At 49.1% G+C, this 23,502-nt stretch overlaps 1 protein-coding gene and 1 pseudogene across 1 annotated transcript; both read left to right on the top strand.

Moving 5' to 3' along the window:
• The first annotated feature begins 18,018 nt into the window (after positions 1–18,018).
• On the top strand, positions 18,019–19,622 carry LOC147957831 (uncharacterized; annotated as a pseudogene).
• Positions 19,623–20,117: 495 nt separating this feature from the next.
• LOC147957830 (uncharacterized) lies at positions 20,118–20,855 on the top strand. The gene has a single exon (XM_087531865.1). It carries the CDS (start codon positions 20,118–20,120, stop codon positions 20,853–20,855), a length of 738 nt encoding a protein of 245 aa, XP_087387991.1.
• The last annotated feature ends 2,647 nt before the right edge of the window (positions 20,856–23,502 follow it).

Genomic DNA, 23,502 nt, shown 5'->3' with positions numbered 1-23,502 from the left:
GGGCCTCCCGCAGGTCACGGTTGTCGTCCTCTCCTCGTCCGGCGCTTGCTGCTGCGAATCTCCGGATGGCGAAGCAGCTTCACCACCTGGGAGATGGAGGAGGGAGGCCCCTGCCGCAGATCCATGGACCTGGTCCTTGGTTGTGAGCAGCAAAGGAGTGCCGCAGCAGCTAGGGTTAGCCACCACTTCCATCGGTCCGCTGCCGCCGCCGTCGACATGGATCTCGGGCTGCTGTCGTCGGTTGGAGGCAGGGAGTTGGAGGCAGAGGACCAGGACGAGGAGAGTAGAGATGCGGCGGCGGTGGATGGAGGAAGGAGATTGGGGCAGTAGTGTTTTAGGTTTAGCTTTTATATACACGAAACGTTTAGGGCCTTAGGCGGGCTTTTGACGGGCTTGCGGGGTTGTACTAGGCCATTCATGACGATTTCTAATACTGTCATCGGAAATCCGTCATGCATTAACAGGTTTCTTGTAGATGGTGGAACTCTCCCTCATAGATTCCTGCGTGCGCGCTCGCCGAAACCAGCCGCCGCGCGCGCCCTCACCTAAACCAGCCGCCACGCGCGCCCTCGCCGGAACCCTCGCTGCCACGAGCCCCCTGGCGCCATGCGCCCTCCCCGGACGCCCCGCCGCAGCCTGCCCTCCCCGGACCCCCACGCCGCCGTGCCAGCACCGGGATCCAATTGCCAACGAGAGCCTCTCCGCGCCCCCCCGCCCGATTGTGGTCGTCGCCAGATGCCTCGCTGCCGCCGAACGCCGTCTTCCTTCCAGCAGCCATGCACCGTCCGAGCGCCGCCGTGCCTTCTCGCACCAGCGCGTCGCCCCCGGTGACCCTTCACCCCCTGAACTTCTCTACCTTTACCTCACTTTCCATCCTCGAGCTACTCCTGATCCCTGCCTCGCCCGTGCCATGCAGGAAGCTGGTGCCGCTGCAAGAAGTTCAAATTTCACTGTAGCGGCCGGACGGATTCGACACACTGTGCCTTCACGGTGCTCCCTCCCACAAAGAGGCCATTGCTAGACGATGAATTAACCACTACTCTGATGCTCCATTTGGATGGCATGCCACACCCTTTCTTTTGGAGACTTCATATTCTAGTTTTCTTTAGGGGAAATTGATGTGTTGTGTTGCTCTGTGCTTGACGTGCTAATGACAGACGTGAGTTTGTCGCTATCTCTGAATCTCAGTGTGTTGTTTGCATCGCCTATTGCTCCCGGCGAGCTTGTCCGTCGTCGTCATCGTCAGACTTTCTTGCGCATCGCAAGAGCTATAAACACAATTTTGTTTGTTCCATTTGTACAACTGAACTTGTTGCCTCAGCTCTACTCGTTCAAGCGACAGGTAACTCTGATGTTTGTTTCTACACTATTGTTTGCAAGTCAGTATTGTTGGTCATCTTAGTATGTTAAAGAAGAATCATGAATGATTGGGTCTACATCTGCATAAAAGAGAGTCCCTTTTCGAGTTTTGATTCGTTAATTAATTTCATACGTATGTTCTTAAAAAAGAATTAACCGTGCAGAATGTGAAAAACTGATATTTGAGTTGTACTTTTTCCGCTGAATTTTTTCACCATGTTTCTTGGTTATCTAGTAAGTGTTCTTCATTATTTTCATCAATTTCCTAATGGAATGAAAAGCTTGCTGCTACTCTCTTCCAGTGTTGTGTATTGTGCTACTGCTCTCTAATGTACTAGCTGAAGCTTGTACAGCGTGCCAGAGAAAAAAATGGGAAGGCACTAATCTGAAGTTCAGATATGATAAAGAAAGAAGTCGTGTGATCTCGGATCTAGTGATTTTCCATGAGGTAAGTTCCAGCAAAAACTCTGCTTAGATTTCAAATATGTGGAGTATTAGACTAGAATAGTTCCATCGATTTTAGTGAATGAGCAGCACGTTTCTGAACATTGCTTTGTCACCCGCAGCTATGGCCCCTTTCCCTGATGCATAAACGTGGACGGCCGCCCTCCAACATATCTCTTTCTCCTGCTGCTCCAGCAAGCAAGCTCCCAGCGTCGCACCTCCAGCCTGCGACCTTCCCTTCTGCCACGTCTCCACCGGTCGTTGGTACCTCCCGGCCATATGAATGGCGTTGCCGAAGTCCACATTGTACCACACTAGCAGGACGACTCCTACACGTCGTGCCAATCGTCTTTCTTCCAGCGTCCATGGTCGCCATCGCTGTCAATAAAGTTGTACTCGATCCATGTGTAATATGTTTGCTGCACACGCTTGATGCATTCGATCGCCTCACATAGTGCTCTAGGGAAATAGTCGGAGGCAGGAGCTAGCTGGGCACTCGCTGATTTTGGCATAGCCTAGTGGTTGTTAACCAAGCTAAGCAGGTCATGTCTCTGTCAACTAGAAGTACCAGTGTTAGGCGTTACATAGAGTGATTTGCTTATGGGTCTCAGTGAGTTAGATGTACCAGGATCGGAGATGCAAATGTTCTTTACTCGTGAGTTCATTATAATTGTTGTCACCGTGTCTACAGGGACTACTACTAACACTGTACTGATACTATGATAGACTTAAAAATATATTCAGTTTATAACACTATACTAACACTATACCCAAGGATTTTCCTCGTTACTAAATGATAAACCAAAAAATTGAATAAATCTAGATATTTTCACTAAATTTCTATATCACTAAAGAATAAATCGAGAAGTTCATATTAAAAAAGAAGCTTACGTACATATTTTTAGGTAAGCTCATATACATTCAGGGAGACATTTGACATAGAGAAGTTATTACATACAAAAAAGGTGTGTATAGTGAAAAATGTCGAGAAGTTCAAGGTGTGTATAGAGACGTTATTACATACAAAAAGAGGTGTCTATAGCGAAAAATGTTGAGATGTTCAAGGTCAACCATTTAGAAAAGATTCAAAAATTGCACAAATTGGCTCTGTTTTTTTTACAAATATCGCATAAGTTCAAAAAAAACGACAGCCGAAGTTCGGAGTTGTACTCACAACACACCTTAAAAAACCTAGAAGCGGAGCGGTTCAATATTTACTAAAACCTCAAATTTCTTCAATCACTAAGGACAATCAAGAAGAGTGGTTCAAAAGTAAAAGAAACTTAGAAGCCGATATTCACCATTTCTAAAATAAAAAACAAGAAGTTCAAATTTTAAAAATAGAGAAGTTCAAAAATCATAAAAAGGGACTTTCATTGTTTCTAAAATTAAAAAAAATCTAGTATTTGAAATTGAAATAATGGACAATTCAATATTTATTACAAAACTAGGATATTGTCTTTACTGAAAGAAAATAAATCAAGAAGTCCAAACTACAAAAATAGAGAAGTTTCATATTTATGATAAAACTCAGATTTTCCTTGTTACTAAAAAATAAAATGAAGAATTTCAAATTAAAAAAAGGAGAAGTTCGATGCATATAGGAAAACTCAAATTCTTTCTGTTTCTTGGAAAAATAAATGTATAAAGTTATTTTTTAGAAAAATGTTTGATGCTTATTTATAAACATATTTTTCCTAAGAATAAGACTAAGAAGTTCAAATTAAAATAAAAGAGAAGTCCAATGATTATGAAAAACTCAGATTTTTCTCATTACTAAAGTATACAACGAAGAAGTTCAAATTAAAAAAAGGAACAACTCAAAAAAGTTCAAAAATAGATTTGCCCCATTCCTGAAAAAACTAGAAGTTCAAACGAAAACAACGAAGTGGTTCGATGTTTATTTAGAAACTAAGATTTTTACCGTTATTAAAATACTCAAATATCCCTTAGTATTGAAGAATCAACCATGAACTCAAATTGAAAAACAAAAGATTAAGAAATAAAACCAGGAAGTCCATATTAAAAAGCTGGAGATGTTCGATGATTATAGAAAACTCAGATTTTCCTTGTTATTAAAGAATGGAAACAAGAAGTTGAAAAATTAAATAATGAGAAGTTCAACTTTTAATAATAGAGCGCTTCAAAATTTCATAAAAAATATTAAGAAATAAAACAAGGAAGTCCATATTAAATAGATGGAGAAGATCGATGATTATAGAAAAACTCAGATTTTCCTCGTTATTAAAGAATGAAAACGAGAAGTTAAAAAACAAAATAACAAGAAGTTAAACTTTTTAAAAATAGAATGTTTCAAAAATTTCATAAAAAAGTTTAAGAAAAAAAACCAGGAAGTCCATACTAAAAAGATGGAGAAGTCCGATGATTATAGAAAACTAAGATTTCCCTCGTTATTAAAGATTTGGAAACAAGAAGTTCAAAAATAAAATAACAAGAAGTTCAACTTTTAAAAATAAAGCACTTCAGAATTCATGAAAAAAAGATTAAGAAAAATCAGATTAATATTTATAAAAAAACTCAGATATTTTCACGTAACCGAGAGAAGTTCAGATTGATAACTGCCATAAGTTGACGTCTACACAGTGTGTATATTGTAATAAAAAGAATAAAAAGGCAAAGACTAAAATTTTATTTTTATAAGTTCAAGTCCTCGGTCGAAGAAAATTTAAAAAATTATTTTGAGAGAGTTTTGTACAGAAGGAATATCATCTAAGCAACACTGACGAATGGATTAGAAAATTACAAACGAAAAAATGTAACAGAAGTTCAACGTGAAAACAGAACGAAGTTCAACTACTACGCTGAATGAATTTTAGATGAAAAACTTTTAAAATGATCGAGAGTATGAAAAAACGATCAACACAGGAAAGTTGTGTGCTTACAGCAGCTTTCCACCGGTATATCACTTACTCAATTCCGGTAGTGGATGGAGAGCTATGAGTAGTGGATGTAGAGCTACGGGCAAAAAAATCACGTGAAAAAACAGAGTGAAGTTCAGGTACACGCACCGAGAAGTTCAGGTTCTTCACGTGGTGCATTTTCGAATAATCTGTTTCGTGATAAAGGCAGAATGCATGATCCCGTCGTTTTCGAAATTACTTGAAAACGGCTAGGAATCAGAAAAAACCATCAACATGAAAAAGTTTCACATTTTCCGTAGCTTTTCAACGGTATATTATTTGCCCAATTCTGATAAAGTTTGTAGAAAATACGGCGAAAATACGTTTTTCGCCATTTTCGAAACTGACTTAAAACCGTAAATAATTGGGAGAAACAATACATACCAAAAAGTTTCGTATATGTTCAAGCTTTCCAACGCCATATCATTTGCTGCATTCGGACGCACGGTTCAAAAATTAGCTCGAAAATACGAACTCGGTAGGACTTGGACCATTTTCTAAATTACTCTTAAACCATTCAAAATTAGAAAAAACTTTCAAGATGAAAAATTAGCGCATTTTCATAAGCTTTCCAACGCCGTATCATATGCCTCCATTGGATTAGCCGTTTAGAAATGACATCGAAAAAACGAACTCAGCTGTTCGGTTTATGAAATTTTACGTTTTTTAAAATTACTCTTTAATCATTGGGAATTAGAGAAAACTATCAACATGTGGAAGGAGCGATTTTGCAGCAGCTTTCCAACGCCATATTATATGCCTCATTCCGATAAACAGTTTAGAAATGCGATCGAAAATACGATTCACGTTTTTTGTGCGAAGAAAAAACGGTTTTCGAAACTGCTCTTAAACCGCTTATATTTTGCCAAAAGTTTAAGTTGGGTCATGATATTGGTGTCCATAGCTTTCCAACGGTATATCGCAAGCCCCATTTGGGCAATGTTGGCGGAAGTTCAACCAAGTTTACAGGGAAGTTCAACGTACTACTAGCGGGGCAGGTCGGGTTGTGATCAGAATATTATTCTGACCCTGTGATCAGAATAGTTTTTATGTTTGTGTTTATGGTGGAACTCTCCCTCATTGATTCCTCTCTGACATTTGCGACCATCGATGATGGTCGTTACTCCTTCTTCCCCTAGTGCATAACAAAGGTCTAGCACCCGGAGAAGAAGGAGAAATGACCCCCACGACCACAGTCGGGCTTCTTCGTCCTCTCATATATGGTGGAGACTCGACAGACTTAAAGTCAACCCAAAATATCGTTTAATTATCTTTCTAAAAAACGATTTGGCTGGTCTCACCTCGAGGTCGGAGGGGGTCTATGACGGGGACGACGGCGGGGATGATGGAGGGGGGCTCCTAGATTTCTGTGAAAACAAAAACCCTATAAGCTATCAACTAATCATATGCATACACCTTGCATAGTGCTCTCCAATTTTAGCATTCAAAGTAGGAGTAGTTTTCCAATTTGAGCATTCAATAAGAAAAATCAAATCGCAAAATAAAGTAGTATTCAAATTAGGATGCATTCAATTATAAGCAAAACTACATCATCTCTTGTGTCTGTACATCGTCGAATATTATCACTAATACACCTCGAATAATATCATACATATAACATCGCTAGTACAGCTAGAACCGTAGCCCCCGACGGGTATCGGCACGGGCGGTGGACACCCAAAGAGAAGGAACCATCACAGGATCGCTCAACTGAGTTCCCTGGAGAACCTGCCAGGTATTGTGGAACCTGCCCTCCAACGCAACCATGTAGTGACGAACCTGCTCGTCCTCCTCGCTGACACGATGACGTACCACCTCCGCGGTGTCCGGAGGCCTCGGCACCATCACTGGCCCATGCGACCGCCACCAAACAAGGATCGGGTCAACAACGGGCTGGCTCCTCACCAACCTACGCCCCCAGGAAGGTAGCACATCCCAAAACCATCTCGGCGGAGCCCAGTCCCGGACATGGCCCCTCTGATCAAGCCGGGCTCCTCCGCCGAGTCAACGACGAGGATGCGGGATAGGCATCATCGACGTCGATGCGGGAATAATTGCGTTAACTAAAAAAATAAACTAGTTCTATTAATTTTGTTGCTAAAAATAAACTAGTTCCGTACTAAAATAAACTAGTTTTATTAAATCAAGTAGTTCAACTACTAAGCACTTACTATAAATAGAATAAAGTAGTACCATGGTAATGGCACACTGTACCGTGGTGCGCCATTACTAGTTTTGGAAAAAAATTGTTAGTAATGGCACATCGTGTGTGCGGTACGCCATTATTGGTTAAAACTATTAATGGCGCACTGTGCGCTGGTGCGCCATTAATAGTTTTGGTAAAAAAATAAAATTTGCTAGTAATGGCGCACCGTGTGTGTGGTGCGCCATTAGTAATGAGGACACTAATGGCGCACCTGTACATGGTGTGCCATTAATGTACATACTGGCTATAGCGCTTTTCCTAGTAGTGCAAATCATTTCTTCAGTTCCAGACTGCCCATAATAAAGCACAAACTCCTACGCGAATATGTCTCGCTGTTTCGGGCTCTATCCCGTGAAGCCACGTTCCAAATAACGTGTTGATAGACCTCGGTGGAGTAATATTAAATGCAATATGGAATGTCCGCCATAGGACTTTGGCTAACGGACAATCAAGAAAAAGATGTTTGATAGTTTCATCCCGATCACAGAAATTACACCTAGTAGGTCCTGTCCAACTACGCTTTGATTTTCAGAGGAACTTTGACATCCCAAACATGTTTGGAACTAGGAATCGAGCTTGAATTGATAACATCAACATACATTGATTTAACTGTAAGCTCTCCAGACCTAGTAAGCTTCTAGCGCAATTTATCGGGTTGTTGAGATAGCTGAACCTTCATCGGACTACTTACTAGATGGAGCCATTCTTCCCAACGATTGCCAACTAACGTCCTTCTGAACTGAATATTAAGGGGATTGGATTGAAGTACCGTTGCAACGAACACCTCACGTCGTTGAACAATACGATACAGAGACGGGTATTGAATGGCAAGGGGGGTCTCTCCGAGCCAGGTATCCTCCCAGAATCGCGTACGAGCGTCGTTGCCAATAATAAAATTTGTCCTATTAAACAAGGTTAATTTGACTTTCGTAAGCCCTTTCCAAAAAGGTGAGTCAGTCGGCCTTGCTGTCACCTGTGACCAAGTTTTGGAGTGAAGATACTTGCTACGGAGAATCTGCGCCCAAGTGGCATTAGTCTCACTCGATAGCTTCCACAACTACTTGCTGAGAAGACATCTGTTCTTGACCTCAAGATTCTCAATACCAAGACCCTCTTGGTCTTTCGGTCGACAGATGATATCCCATTTAGCGAGTCGGTATTTCCTTTTTAGTTCATCGCTCTGCCAGAAGAATCATGATCGATAGAAGTCCATTCTTTTCCTAACTCCAACTGGGACTTCGAAGAACGACAAAAGAAACATAGGCATACTCGTGAGAACCGAGTTAATCAGAATTAATCGGCCTCCGTATGACATGAGCTTGCCCTTCCAGCAACTCAGTTTCTTTTCAAAGCGGTCCTCGATGCACTTTCATTCTCTGTTTGTCAACTTACGATGGTGGATTGGTATACCTAAATACGCAAAAGGTAACGTCCCCAATTCGCACCCAAACAATTGCCTATATGCCTCTTGTTCGTCATTGGCTCTACCAAAGCAGAACAATTCGCTTTTGTGAAAGTTAATCTTTAACCCGTTCAATTGTTCAAATAAGCATAACACCAGCTTCATATTTCTCGCTTTGGCCAAGTCATGCTCCATAAAGATGATCGTATCATCAGTGTACTGAAGGATAGACACACCTCCATCAACTAGATGAGGTACCAAGACACCCACCTGACCAGCCTCCTTAGCCCTCCATATCAAAATTCCCAACGTATCAACTACAATGTTGAACAAGATAGGAGACATCGGATCCCCTTGTCTCAGGCCCTTATGTGTCTAGAAATAATGACCTATGTCGTCATTCACTTTAATTCCAGCACTCCCTTTTTGTGTGAATGATTCTACCTGGCATCTCCAGGCTTCATCAAAACCTTTCATACGCAGGGCCTGTTGAAGGAATGGCCATTTGACTTTATCGTATGCTTTCTCGAAATCCACCTTAAAAACAACTCCATCTAATTTTTTCGAGTGAATTTCGTGGAGCGTTTCATGAAGAACCACCACCCCTTGTAGGATGTTTCTGTTCGGCATGAGAGTAGTTTGAGAATGTTGCACCACAGAATGCGCAATCTGTGTGAGCCTATTAGTTCCAACCTTGGTGAAAATTTTGAAACTAACATTGAGGAGGCAGATCGGCCTGAACTGCTCAATTCTCACAGCTTCCGTTTTCTTAGGGAGCAGTGTTATTGTTCCAAAGTTTAAATGAAATAACTGAAGCTGTCCAGAGAATAGATCATGGAACATTGGTAACAAATCCCCCTTAATAATATGCCAACACTTTTTATAGAACTCCGCCGGAAACCTATCCGGCCCTGGAGCCTTATTGTTTTTCATCTGTGCAATAGCTTCAAACACCTCTTTCTCCGAGAATGGGGCAACCAAAATATCATTATCATCAGCAGTAAGTTGAGGCACATCCTCAATCATGGACTCATCCAGGGACACACAACTATCCTACGGAGATCCAAACAACTGCTTATAGTACTTGGTTATGTATAGCTTGAGGTTATCCTGTCCTAAAATAGTTCCTTCATCTTGTTCGAGCTAAAAGATTCTCTTCTTTCTGTGCTTGCCATTAGCGATCAAGTGAAAGAATTGAGTGTTCGCTTCCCCCTGGCCAATATTGCGGACCTTAGCCCGCAACGCCCACTTTAATTCCTCTTCACGGAGAAGCTCTTTCAACCTCATGTCCGCTTCTAGTTTAGCATGAAGCTCTGTGGCTTGCAATATCGTGGATTTGGATTTTAAATCTAGGGACTGAATAACTGTAAGGAGCCTTTCCTTTTCAACTTTATAAATCCCACTAAGGTGCTTAGCCCACCCACGTAAGAAACTTCACAAATGCCTGATCTTATTCTGCCAGCGCTCAACAGAAGTCCTACCTCCTGCATCCTTAGCCCATTCCCTGGCTATCAGATCCAAGAAGCGTTCACGTTCAAACCATGCCAGGTCGAATGAAACGGAATTTTTGTTTTCCATGTGGTTTGTCTCACCCGAGTCCACGAATAAAGGCGTGTGATCAGAAATTCCGCGCGAGAGAGCCTGGACCGTTACCAAAGGGAATTTCTGTTCCCACTCGACTCTCGCTAGGACTTGATCCAGCTTCTCATACGTAGGGTTTGGCAAAGCATTAGCCCAAGTAAATTTTCTACCGGAAAGCTCTATCTCTCTTAGATCCAAGCTTTCAATAAGGGTATTAAACATAAACGACCATCTGTCGTGAAAATTGTCATTATTCTTTTCCTCTCTCCTTCTAATGATATTGAAGTCACCCCCAACTAAAATTGGGAGCTGCTCAGAGCCGCAAATTCGGACAAGATCCACCAAAAACTCTGATTTAAGCTCGGGCTGTGCGGCACCATAAACCGCCAACAGAGCCTAGTTAAACCCATCAACTTTGGACCTAACCCGAAACTTAACCGCGAAGTCACCCATAACTACACTTCGGACTTCCAGCGAATCGCATTTCACTCCAAGTAAGATCCCACCCGATCTTCCTCGCGGAGGCAGGCAGTGCCAATCGAAATCGACACCGCACGATAAAGTATTGAGAAACTATGTCGCAAAACTATCTCTACCAGTTTCCGAAAGAGCAATAAAATCCAATCTATGCTCGATAGACGCATCTGCAAGAAACCTTCTTTTAGCCAAGTCCTTCAGACCTCTGCTATTCCAAAAGATTCCTTTCATATTTCATCATGAATTTTTTTAGAGGTACGGATCCTAGCGCTCCTACGTACCGCTGAAGCAGGATAAATCTTCCGCTTCCACTTGCGTTTGGGTTTGCTTTGGTCCTCCACCCGGTCCTCATAATCGGGCTCACTAGATCGAACTACTTGATCCTCTAAAGTGGCATCCTCTTCCTCGAAATCAGGAATGGATGGTGCAAGATCTGCACAAAAATTATCAAGCTCTCTGAACCCCAATGCATCAATATCTACATCATTCATGGGTTTTACCGCTTCTAAGTTTCGAATTGTTTCTAAAGCGCGTTCCGCTTCCAAATCTAGGAGATCATTAACAGAGTTGGAAATTTCACTATCATTACTACCTAGTGAAACTCCTAATTGATGTGCATTATTAGTAACCTCATTATTGGAAAAATGCAAGATAGAATTAGAAATGTTGACAGACATACCAGTAGTGACCTCAATGTCACGAGGCTTGGCCGCCCTCATGGCGCACCACTGCTGCATGTCATCAAACTCCGGGTGCTCCTGGAGACGGCTGCTCATCCGTCTCCCCGCAGAAACCGGATCCGGAATCCCTCCATACGCAATGACCTCCTCCCGAGAAACGGTCGAAACCAGAGGTGTCCTCGAGCCGTGGTCCGGGACGCAGGGGCGCCGGAGGAGGGAAGACGGGCCTCCTGCCCGTGCTCCCCTGCCGTCCCGATCCTCTGGCTGTTGGGGGTCTCGGGCGCCGCCTGAGGCGCGGCCATCCTAGCCGCCCAGGAAGAGAGGGGAGTCAAGGCCATCTGCCCCGGACTCCCTCCCCTAGGCATAGTCATCAGCAGCGGCTCCGTTGCCGCGAGAGGAGAAGAGGAAGCCAAGGCAACCTGCCCCGAACCCCCTCCTGTAGGCACTGCCGTCACTGCGGGAGGAGAAGAGGAAGCCAAGGGCACCTGCCTCAGGTCCCCTCCCCTAGGCACTGCCGTCACCGCACGAGGAGAAGAAGGGGCCAAACCCACCTGGCCCGGGCCCCCTCCTCTAGACACAGCCGTCAACACTGGCTTCATCATCGCCTGAGGAGAAGAAGGAACCGGAGCCACCTGCCCCGGACTCCCTCCCCTAGTCACAACTGCCAACATCGGCTCCGTCACCTGAGGCGAGGCAACGGTCAGAGGATGAGTAAGAGGGGTTGCCTGCCCAACCTCCTCCCCCCTCCCTCGACGAAGGTTGTAACAGGAAGAATCAACTCCGAGTCCCCGAGCACGGTACTCTCATCAACCTCAAAATCTAGTGCAGGCAGCGCATGCTCCCACACATCATCAGACTCCACCCTCTCACTCCAGAGTCGGGGGGGGGTGCATAAGCTGGCTCGAAGGACCCAAATCTCAATGTACTCATTGGCACCGTAGAAGATGGTGTTGCCCCGTCTCCAGGCGTCTGAGGAACGGGTGCCGAACCGTTAGCCACCTCTCGGCCAACCTCATCCACGGGTGCTTCCTTAGCACTCGGGTCGTCATCTCCCTTGTGCATGTCAACATCAGACCCATTAATGGCCTCAGCGAAAAGATCAGCATCCTCAAACTCACTCTCAAGATTAAAAATCTGGACCCTATATGTCCACAGTCCACTTAACCACATCAGGCACAAACTCGATATCCAGAACACTCACTAGTAATCGGGCCACTCCGTGAGCTCGGGTGAAGGCCATATCCACTCTCTCGGTTTTCCCGACCAAGATTTCCAAGCTAGAAATGACTCGAGCATCCTGCATCGGCTTCGAGGGAGCCCCGGAGAAACGCAACCAGACCTGAGTAAGAGGCTTACCCTGAGGCTCAATCCTCTTCCACTCATGGAACTCCAGGATGCACTCTGTGCCAGGCACTCTACACAACCCAAAGCACAGAACCCTCTGCCAATCTTCAACAGAAGGAAATTCCACCTTAAACATATTGTCATACTAACAAGGTCCCACTGGAAGTCACTAGGAGCTAACTCCTTGAGCCTCTGCACAATCTGATTCTTAGAGACATCACCTTTGGTGACTTACACAACCCCAGTGGTCAAGCTCTGGGTCTCCTATGGGATCTCCCTCACACTGGGAGACTCAAAGAACATCAACTCAGCGCAATACACTCCATACATAGTTATAGTCGGCATCTGATCACGAAGAATCGGGCATTCCCCCGAAGCACACGCTGGCTTGCCGCAAGTATCACATAGCTCTGCCACACACTCAGCAATAAAGTGGCCTTTCTCCCCCACATCGATAATAAAGCATCTTCTCTTTCTTACGCGCCCACTTGGACGTCCTATCAGAGTCAGACCTGTCCACAGCCTCGGCCGAGCCTGTCACCACTGTCTCAGTGTCAGGATCCTCCGCATTTGCCAGCGCAGTCACCACCTCCATCGCCTATCCAGACAGAGCGGGTGTCCGTCTAGGATCAGCCCCCCACCCCCCACCCCCCACGGAGGCCGTCGGGTCGACAACAACAAGCTGATGATGCTGACGGTTGCGGAATCAACCCCCTCTACCACCACGAGATCCACGGTATCCACCTCGCTGCCGATGGTTAAGGCCAGACGCCCCCTCAACAAAACCACCCGAAGGACCGTAAAAAGGCCTCTCAACTGAGCCATCGCTCTGCCAAGCAAACCCACGGCCACCACCCATCAACAAGGAGCCACGGTGCTAGCCATCACCATACGCATCATATCCATCGTCACCCCATTGTCCCCGGGACGGTCCACCGTCACCTCCGGCACCCCCGTTTTGAGACGTTAGAACCTGAGTTTGCACCGGACCGGGTCACTTTTGCGACGGCCTGGCGACGTAATGAGGCAGCGCCGCCCGGGGTTGAAGACCGGACGCTGGGGGCTGCGGCCTCGATCCTTGGGCCGTACCGCCCCTGCCCGCCGCAGCAACCGTAGCCGTGTTCTGCACCAGTGGACGAGGAGCGTAGTTCACACCACCCCGACCCGCCGCCGGCTGCGCAACCGGGACCTGGACCGGAGGCCGAGCGGCCGGGTAACCAGCGCCGCGCCCCATGGGACCATGCGGCGCCCCGTCACCCACCGGCAGTCTAGGGCCAGTCACAGCCGGAGCAGCACGCCCGGCGCCAGCAGTCGGCGGCGGAGCAGTCTCGCCACGACCAGCTCCACCCGACGCGGGTCTCCCGGCAGCACCCGGCGGCGGAGCAGTTCCGCCACGCCCAGCTCCACCCGAGGCTGGTTTTTGGCCTGGCGGCGCAGCAACCCCGCGGCCAGCCATGGCCACGAGGGGAGGGATTCGCTTGGCTCTTCCAGAACCACACACTCGGAACCCCGGCTTCCTGCGTCGTGGAACCCTAGTTTGAGGCGACGGCGAGCGCACAGGAGAACGAGCGATCGGAGTCGTGCATGGGGTGGCACAGCGGAGGGGTATAGGATCCGGTTTGGCCTGGGCCACATACCCTGCTAACACCGGCCCATCCACTCGTAGGCCCAGCTCACTCAGAGCCTGCCCATCATGGCCCAAGAGGCATTTCAAACGGAGCGCTCGCACTGCCGAGATCCCGATCTCCTGCGCAGCCGGCAAGGACGCTGCGGCCACCGCCGGCGGCGGACGGACGCTTGCCCGGCGCGCATTTTTTTTCCTCTTAACAGAAATCCATGATTCCGGCTTAATCATATCGAAAAGTGTAAGATTTGGAAGACTTACCTTAGGGAGGGGACCCTTCCATGGTCCGATTGCCGTCGCCGCCGTTCTCCGATGAACTACGCGACGGACCATCTCTTTCTTCTCTCTAGCGTGAAGTCTAATTTGTGCCGGATCATCAGGAGGCAAAACACTATTGATCGTCGTTGCCACTTCATCTTCGTCATACCCTGAATTAAAAAACTCACAGATGAGATCTGATGATGTCGGTGACGGTGGAGAAACCGTCGTGCTCTCATCCCCATCGTCGTCCGCCTCATCCTCGTCGGAATTGGCAAGGGCCCAAAACCGGCCTCCGACGCGCCGTCGATCACCGGAGGCTAGGGACGGCGCCGCATCTTTTGTAAGCACCGGATTCCCCTGTTCTGTGTTGACCATATATAGTCGAAGAGAAAGTGTTTGATCACTTCCCTTCTCTTGCAAAGTTCTTATAGAGATGACTATGTCTTATCTAAGGGCTCTTCTAATTTTGTAGTGATACTGCACGTAGAACTGCATCAGATAAGACTAACTGATAGACTTAGGCTGAATTCTGTGGTTCGGTGAAAATCAAGGGAATGTGCCCACCCAGTTAAATTCGGGGGATGGAGAGATTAATGTGGAAGGTTCCGTATTGAGTATGTAGATTACCCGTATGTGTAGAAGCAGGCTGTGGTGGACCATATAACTAATAGATGTGAAGTTTCCAGACAGGTAGTTCGATTTAGTCGTAGGCTAGCCTTTAGGCATAACTAAAAGGTCAATATTCTGAAGGTTGTTCTCAATGCTTTGGGGCAACTTATGGGGCTAATGATCAAATTTCCTGGATGTGAGCTATTATGATTAGGCGAGGCACAAGGATCTTTAGTGTACGTAGAATTGTTTGGGTTGTTTTGGACAATTGACCATTCGGCTACGTAGGCAACTTGGCATTCCAATAAAGTTACGGAATGAAAAAAAAACTCAAGAAGATATTGTTTATGTCAAAATGTAAGAAATCACGCATATATAATTGTTTCCTTGAAATCCTGCACCATCCAGAAAGGCAGCAATGTTGAGGAGCATGGACCGGTGGCAGGCGGCGGCTGTGTTAGAATGTACGTGATGTCGGACGCAATGAAGATGGTGAACTGATCAGGTACATAGTCTAAGTATCTATACTTTTTAGTCTGTATATAAATTTTGTCCAAAGTCTAAGTATCTCTACTTTACAATATAGAAAAAAAAATTCTCAACATTCACAATGCCCAATCAATATTTTAGATTCGTTATGAAATGTAGTTTCATAGTATATGCTATATTTGGTATTGTATATGTCGATATTTTTTAATATAAATTTGGACAAAGTTTGTAATGTTGGATCCGACATAAATCTAAAACTTAGAGTCAAAAGGATGTTAGCATGCCGTTGGCTATCAAACCTGCAGTAGTTGTTGGCAATTAATTTAGATTCAATACCCCGGTGGCGTTAGGTGCTTGATTCTTTGGACCCACCGCAATGCATGTGTATTTGACGGAGCAGCTCCAAGCATGGCAAGAGCGCTGGACACTTCTGGTGATGAGCAGCGTCTTTGGGAGATTGCAGGTGCGCTGGGCCTCACTTCCTTGACTGCCTCGGCCCTTGAAGCTTAGTTGTTTTGCTGTAGTCCGGTGTGGTCGTTTTTTCCTTTGTTTTTCGGACGAGAATACGAACTAAGAACATTAGTGTGGCATGCGTGGTGTGTTTAGTGGGCACTGTATGGGTTCTTGTTCCATTTCTTCTTCTTAATATAATGAGTCTCCTGTGTGTTCGAGAAAAAATATTTTCTTTCTTCTTGCTGATTCGGTCTCTTTCTCACTGGACCTACGCAAAAGGAAGAAAAGCATGGTTTTAAATAAGGCGCTATAGCATGCTATATCGTTTACATGTGGTCCGGCACTAAGCCACTTTGATCCAAACACATGAATAAACATTTTAAATACCGCGTTATTACTCTACTATAGTACGCTACAACGTTTAGAAGAGAACCGCCACTAGGAGGCTTAGTGTGTTATTTAAAACTATGAAGAAAAGAGTACTCGTATACGAGAATATCTTCTCCCCTCACTCGTAGTTCAGAAGGCCAAGCTGGGACACCCATCTCCACTGCGACCCTCTATGGCTCATGACGCAACTCACCGGCGTGCTGCTGTTATTTAGCTTGGCCAGGACCTCCCTGAACGGCACGGCCCTATGCTTGGTGGCGGACACAGATCACAGCAATGTCCGGTGTGACATCGTCTCTTTGGCTATCAGATGGCGGCAGGGCGTCCGAGATGGCCTCGAAGCGGAAGCCGCCGCCGGCATCCAGCAAGCCCAGGCCGCGGGACCGGAGCAGGCGGCGGCAGTTGCACTCGGAGTAGACGAAGTTGACGCGGAAGCCCTTTGTGTGCAGCTCCTTGGTGAGTTGCAGCATTGGCGCTACGTGGCCTTATGCCGGCTGGGGTATGAGCACAGCCTTCGGCAGCCGCCAGTGCGGCTCGGAGCTCATTGTGGCGTACTCGATCTCCATCCTGGGCACGCAGTGTCAAATGGACGCAGACGACGGTATGCCAGCAGTCACTGATCCGGGCGCGCTGTTCCTGGAAAGCTGGCTTTGGTAGTGTTGGAAGAGGGCTGAGATCTCACCGGAGAAGGAAACCATCACAGCGGCGCTCCATCGGTCTAAAAAAATATCCCGATTTTGAGCGCTTTGGCTCAATTCCTTTGTCCGCGAGGTGTCAACTGATCGGGCAAATCTAAAACATGCAAGGTCTTCTAGTCGGGCGGTTAACCGCTAAGGCCTATTTAGCTTGCAATTTAGAGCATGTTCGGTAATATTATTTTTCTTTCTATCTTTTTATTTGTCCTCTAGAATACACATCATGAATTTTTTAAGTTTTACAGAATAACATCCGTAGCAACGTACGGGGCATTGCCCCGGCCGGGACGGGCCTCAGCGGATCTGGGCGCGTCCCCTGGTTTTGGGCAAGGGCGCCTTAAATTCATGGTTGTTGCTCCATCCCACGTTGTCGAGATTTCTTCTTCAGGCGGTGACGATGGCTGGACGGAGGTCAGATTCAGGAAGGGGAAGCGCGCTCGCTTCGAGCCTGCGGTCCATTCACGTCATCGCCGGGAGCGCCGCTCGGACCGCCAACAGGGCTTCAATGCGGCCGCCGGCCGCGACGCCTTCTTAAGCAAGTTCAAAGGGAAGTGCTTCCGGTGCCTCGGTAAGCTCCACCTCCGCAAGGATTGCAGAGATCCGCTCCGCTGCGTCCTCTGCAAGCGCCAATGCCACTTCGCCCGCGAGTGCCCACAGAATCCGAGGAACGGGGGTCCAGGAGGGACTGCCCGGGATCGGCTGAACCCGCCTCCGCCCAGAGCTCCGGTGCACGAGCGTCTTCGCTTCCCTACGCCCGCCGCCTCCGCCTCCCTGGCCATGGATCGCTTCCCCCGCTGTGACCACTCCCGGCGCCCGCGCGTTAGCAACAAGGTGGTGGTCGCTTCGCCCGCGCTCGAGCGCGAGGAGCTCGTTCTGCGCCTGCACGCCGTCACCCTCACCACTGCCGACGGGGTCCACTCCACCAATCCCATGGCGGTGGGCAAGGCCATTGAGGCGTAGCTGGGACCCCCCCCCCTTCCAGCTGTGTGTCACCTCCCACCACCCAGAGGCTTCCTGGTGCACTTCGACATCCCGGCGCACCGTGACGACGTTGTGAGGCGCGGTGTGCTGCGGGAGGATGGCGCCAAATTCTTCGTCCGCGCCTGGCACGAGGACGACCACGCCGCCTTCATGAAGCTGCCCCTGCACGTCCGCATCGTCGTCGAGGATCTCCCAATGCAGTTCTGGTCGCTTGAGGGCGCGGAGGAGGCGTTCGGCGACTTCGGCCGCATCGACCGCCTCGACAGCAAAACCCTGGAGCGGGGCCACACGAAAACCTTTGCGTGCTGGCTCTGGACCTGGGATGTCGCGCACATTCCGACAAAGCGAGCTCTCTGGGTGCTCAAGAGGGGAGCTAGCCGCGTCGACAAGATCCTAGGCTACTCCCCGCCGGACCGCCGCGTTCCCCCACCGCTGGGCGTGCGCCGCTATGATCTGCTGATCCATGTAGATCGAGTTGAAGACTGGACCCCGCTCTCGCCGCGCTCTTCGCACTCCGGCCAGAGCGGGATCCCCTCCTCCGATGACGACGACAACCGCCCCTACCCCCGCGTCGTCGAGCCCGGCTCCTGGACGGGTGGTGTCGAAGATGGCCAGGCGCAAGCTCGTCGCCCAGAGGCTTGGCTGGCCACTGCTGCTTGCCGGTTGGCTCCCCGGCCGATCCGACGCGACCGCGACGACGATGACTCCGGCGAGCAGCGGCGCTCGTGGCGTGACACGCTCCTGGGCACCTCATGCCATGCTAGGGGCAAATCCTCGAGGCGGCGCCAAGGCGGCGCAGCAGGACTCCGGCGGGCAGGAGGCACGGCGATCAGGAGCGGGGTCACGCCAAAAGCAAGGCGGCGAACGTGGCGCCGCCACTTCGGGCCCCCCGCCGCTTCCCCTCCTCCAGAAGCCGGTGGCCACACGTGGAGAAGCCCTAGAGACGGACCCCGTGGCCGCCTTCTTTTCCTTCCCTGTGGTCGCGCGCTCTCCCCCCCCCCCCCCCCCCGCCGCGCACGGATGTCATGCAGCTCGAGATCGAGAACGCCACGCTCGACGCCCTCAACTCCCCGCTGGCCTTTGAAGATGGTGGACGTTCGCCCCCGCATGCTCGCACGCGCTCTGGTGTGATAGAGGAGTTCCACGAAGACGACGACATCCTCCCGTGCATCGCCGAACTTTCGGTCCCGCTATCCAGCCCCTGCATCTGCTCGCCGACAGCGGCTGCGGTGGGATTCCACGTCGACGCGATCACCCACAAGGTTGACAGTCTGCAGCTTGGAGGGGCGCCTGACCACGGCCCTCCGGGGCCTGCGGACGGCGGCAACCGTGGTGCGCTGGAGCTCTTCGCTCTGGTGCCCCAGGCTGTGCTGCCCAGCCCTCCGGTGCGGCCACGGCCCTCTGCTCCACCCAAGGTGTGGGCCACCTCGGTCCCTACACGTCGCAGTGCTAGGTAGGCGGCAGCGGCCTCCCCTGTCCCGGTTGCATAGAGGGCGGCGTTGCGCCTCGTCCAGGAGCTTGCCGGGCTCGGGCCTAAAGACCAGATGACGCCCAAGGCTGCTGCTGATCTCCTCAGGCGTTTCCAGGAGCCCCTCTCTACAAATGACATCGCTGTCATTGCCAAGCTCACAGGCCTGGACTGCAAAGCCCTGAAGATTGCTGCGGGCATGGCTGGAGCAAGCGGCGAGGATGCATCAGTGTTGTGATCATGCTAGTTCTTCATCGTAGTCTTTGTCGACGGCTAGTCTTAAACCAGTTAGAGGTAGGTCTTATTCCAGTGTGTCGTGCCCAGTGTAAGGTGGGAGTAGTTAGGCGACGCCGGAGTTTGGGGTCTATTGGTGGCTGGCGTCGTCCCCAGCAGGATTGTAAGGTTTGTGCGCTCGTTTTTACCTTCAGTAGCTATGTCAGTCGACGAAGAGAAATCGCCTGCCCCCATGATTGATACGAACTTCAGAACCATGTCCTGGAACGTGCGGGGCCTAAACTCCATTGCAAAGCGCTCGGCCGTCTGCGAAGTGGCTCACGTAAACAAAATCACGATCCTAAATTTACAGGAAACAAAGATCGAATCCTGGTCTACACAACTAGCAGTAGAATTAGGGGGGCCTTCGCTTCAGGGCTGTGTCGTGCTGCCCACGACAGGCACTAGAGGCGGAGCCGCAATTTTATGGGATAAGCAGGTAGCTGACATAGTCTCGCACATGATCGCTAGTTTCTCCATCACGGTTAGGGTCCAGTTCGTCGGTAGCAGCGAGTTCTTTTGGATGACAACCGTCTACAGGCCGACAGAGGTTGATCAGAAAGAAAACTTCCTTTCTGAACTTGCCAGCGCGGCCCCTCCCCCATTTGAACCATGGATGCTTAATGGTGACTTCAACATGATTTACCAGGCCAGCGACAAAAGCAATGACTTGATCAATAGAAGGATGATGGGTCATTTTCGCCGGGCAATCGACTATGCAGGGGTCAGAGAAGTCAAGTGCAAGAACAGGCGATTCACCTGGAGTAATGAGCGAGACGAACCTACTTTATGCAGCATTGACAAGGTTTTTTGCAACTTGGCATGGGAAGACATGTTCCCCGATGTGTTGCTTACGGCAGCTTCCACGTCCTTCTCCGACCACTGCCCCCTGCTGCTGGCCAACGGTACGCCTCCAATTAGGAAAGCCAAGTTCAGGTTTGAAAGCTTTTGGCCGCAATTCCCACACTTCCATGAGACAGTGCAGCACGCCTGGGATCGGCCAGTCAATCACGACTGCCCGTTCATACACATCGGCAGGAAACTACAGAGGACAGGGGCCGACGTGAAAATCTGGAGCAGATCGCTCTTTGGAGGCGCCAAGATGCAGTTCCACATCGCAAACACGGTGATATTGCGGTTGGACCCGGCGCAAGAGACCAGACATCTGACGGAGCAAGAGCGCGTGCTGCGTAAATAGCTTAAACTCAAGGTGATTGGGCTGGCCGCAATCGAGAGAGCCAGAAAGCGACAGGCATCCAGGATCATGCGGCTTAGGGCTGGCGACGCAAACTCAAAGTTTTTCCACGCAAAACTCAGAGCAAGAAGGAGGAAGAACTACATTCATTCGATCAGGGTGGGCAACACTGTCATTACTGAACATCAGGAGAAGGCATCGGCCGTGCGTGACCACTTTACAAAGGCTTTGGGAAGGAGCCGGCAGCGCAACTGCACCCTAAACTGGGATGAAATGCACTTGCCGGTAGTCGACATGACGGGGCTCGACCTACCTTTCACCGAGCATGAGGTATGGGCGGCAATTCAGGCCTCACCGGCGGAAAAAGCGCCTGGACCTAACGGCTTCACCGGGCGTTTCTCCAGGGCTTGTTGGAACACCATCAAGCACGACATTATGGCAGTTTTCCAGAAATTCTATGATCTAGCAGGAGCAAACTTCGATGATTGAAACAGAGCGTTCATAGCACTGCTGCTGAAAAAGGATGGAGCAACGGAGATGTGCCACTTCAGGCCTATCAGTCTCATACACTCCGTGTCAAAACTGATAGCTAAGGTTCTATCTATGCGGCTGGCCCCAAAACTCAGGGACCTCATCTCACCGGCGCAATCTGCTTTCCAAAAGGGCAAGTGCATCCATGATAGCTATCAGTATGTGCAGGGCTGTGTAAGAGCGCTTCATAGGGACAAGAAATCAGCCCTTCTTTTCAAACTGGACATTGCCAAGGCCTTCGATTCAGTTTCTTGGGAATACCTACTGGAACTGCTTCAGAGAATGGGTTTTAGCACACGATGGAGGGACTGGACCGCCATGCTGCTATCCTCCGCCTCCTCCTCCATCCTGATGAACGGCGACTCGGGTAAGAAGTTCTGGCACCGACAAGGCCTGCGTCAGGGAGATCCTTTCTCCCCGCTCCTCTTCATCATCGCCATTGATCCACTTCATCGTCTGCTAGCAGCGGCTACGGAAAGAGGGACGCTGGCCCAGTTGCCGGGTCAAGGTGCGAGCATGCGGGTCTGCCTTTACGCAGACGACGCGGTCATATTCGCCAACCCATCCAAGGCGGAGGTTGACACGCTTCTTGATTTGCTGACAAAATTCGGAGAAGCAACAGGGCTGCAACTCAACCAAAGTAAATCTCCAGTGGCAGCCATTAGGTGCGAAGACATTGATTTGTCGGAAGTGCTACAGGGTTTCGGCGGCACTCTCACTGGTTTCCCCCTGACTTACCTCGGCTTGCCAATCTCGTCGACCAGGATGAGGCTGAGCCACTTCCAGTTCTTGATAGACAAAATTAAAGCGCGTCTGGCGGGTTGGAAAGGAAAACTGCTCAACTTGGCAGGTAGGAGGGTTCTGGTACGTAGTGTCCTCTCCGCCCTGCCAACTTTCGCCATGACTGTCCTGAAAGTGCCAAAGAAGATCATTCGAGAGATAGACAAGGCCTGCAGGAGATTCCTATGGTGCCAAGATGACCAGCTCGTCGGGGGTAAGTGCAAGGTGGCCTGGTCGAAGGTTTGCTCCCCGGTGCGTAAAGGAGGGTTGGGCATCCTGGATCTAAACAAGTTTAGCATTGCCCTTCGCCTTAGATGGCAGTGGCTAACATGGGATCAACCAGCAAGGTCGTGGGTGCAGCTAAAGCCCCCGGTGTCGGAGAAGGACCGAGAGATTTTCAGTTTGGCAACAAAAGTTCAGATTGGGAACGGCCGCAAAGCAGACTTCTGGAAAGACAATTGGTTACCCGACTCCCCACTGGCAATCTCATACCCAACAGTCTACAATCACGCCCGCAGAAAAAGTAGAAGCGTTGAAGCATCCCTCCGGAATGATCAGTGGATCAAAGATTTGCAACATGCTGACACCATGGCCATTGCACCTGATTTTCTGTCCATGTGGCGTATGTTACAGGCCGCAAACACAGTGTTGTGCCCACAAGAAGACGACTGCATACGATGGAGGCACACCAACAATGGCTGCTACTCTGCAAATTCAGCATACAACATACAGTTTGAGGCCCCGGATCAGCCCATGTTCAACAACCTAATCTGGAAGGTCTGGGCTCCAAACAAGCACAAGATGTTCATGTGGCTATTTCTTCAGGATAGGCTTTGGTGCAACGATCGACTCCAGAGCAGGGGTTGGCCGAACAATTACTTCTGCCAACTGTGCCTTCGCAATCTGGAAACGTCCACACATTTGTTTTGGGATTGCAGTTTTGCGCGGGAAATTTGGCTGCACACGGCAAGGCGTTCTGGATGCTCCTCCCTATCATCATCGACCAGGGGCCTCACCTCATCAGCTCAGGTATGCCAGCAGGCCATCGACCAGACTTTACCCACAAAACAGAAGAGCAATCAGATCAATGACCATTATGGTTCTGTGGGAGATCTGGAACGAGACGAATGAATGCACCTTCAGGGGGGCGACTCCAAGTCATCAGCGGATATGTGCAAAGATCAGTAGTAACTTAGAGCAATGGAGATTGGCAGGAGCAAAGAAACTAGAGGCCCCGTTCGAGGAAATGTTGGGAGAAGATTGATTTCAGTGTTTTCTGCATAAGATGACGGTCGCTTGACCGTCTCTTCTTATTTTCTCTTCTTGATCGCTCCGATCA

Source organism: Triticum urartu, chromosome 7A, assembly GCF_056163025.1.
Source record: "Triticum urartu cultivar PI428250 chromosome 7A, HENAU_Tu73, whole genome shotgun sequence".
NCBI lineage: Eukaryota > Viridiplantae > Streptophyta > Magnoliopsida > Poales > Poaceae > Triticum > Triticum urartu.
The sequence above is the reverse complement of the archived record's forward strand: the minus strand, read 5'-3'. Positions and strand labels throughout refer to the sequence as shown.

Bases quoted from the DNA above. Each gene is read 5' to 3' on its own strand.
- LOC147957830 (XM_087531865.1), top strand. From the start codon at position 20,118: ATGATCGCTAGTTTCTCCATCACGGTTAGGGTCCAGTTCGTCGGTAGC.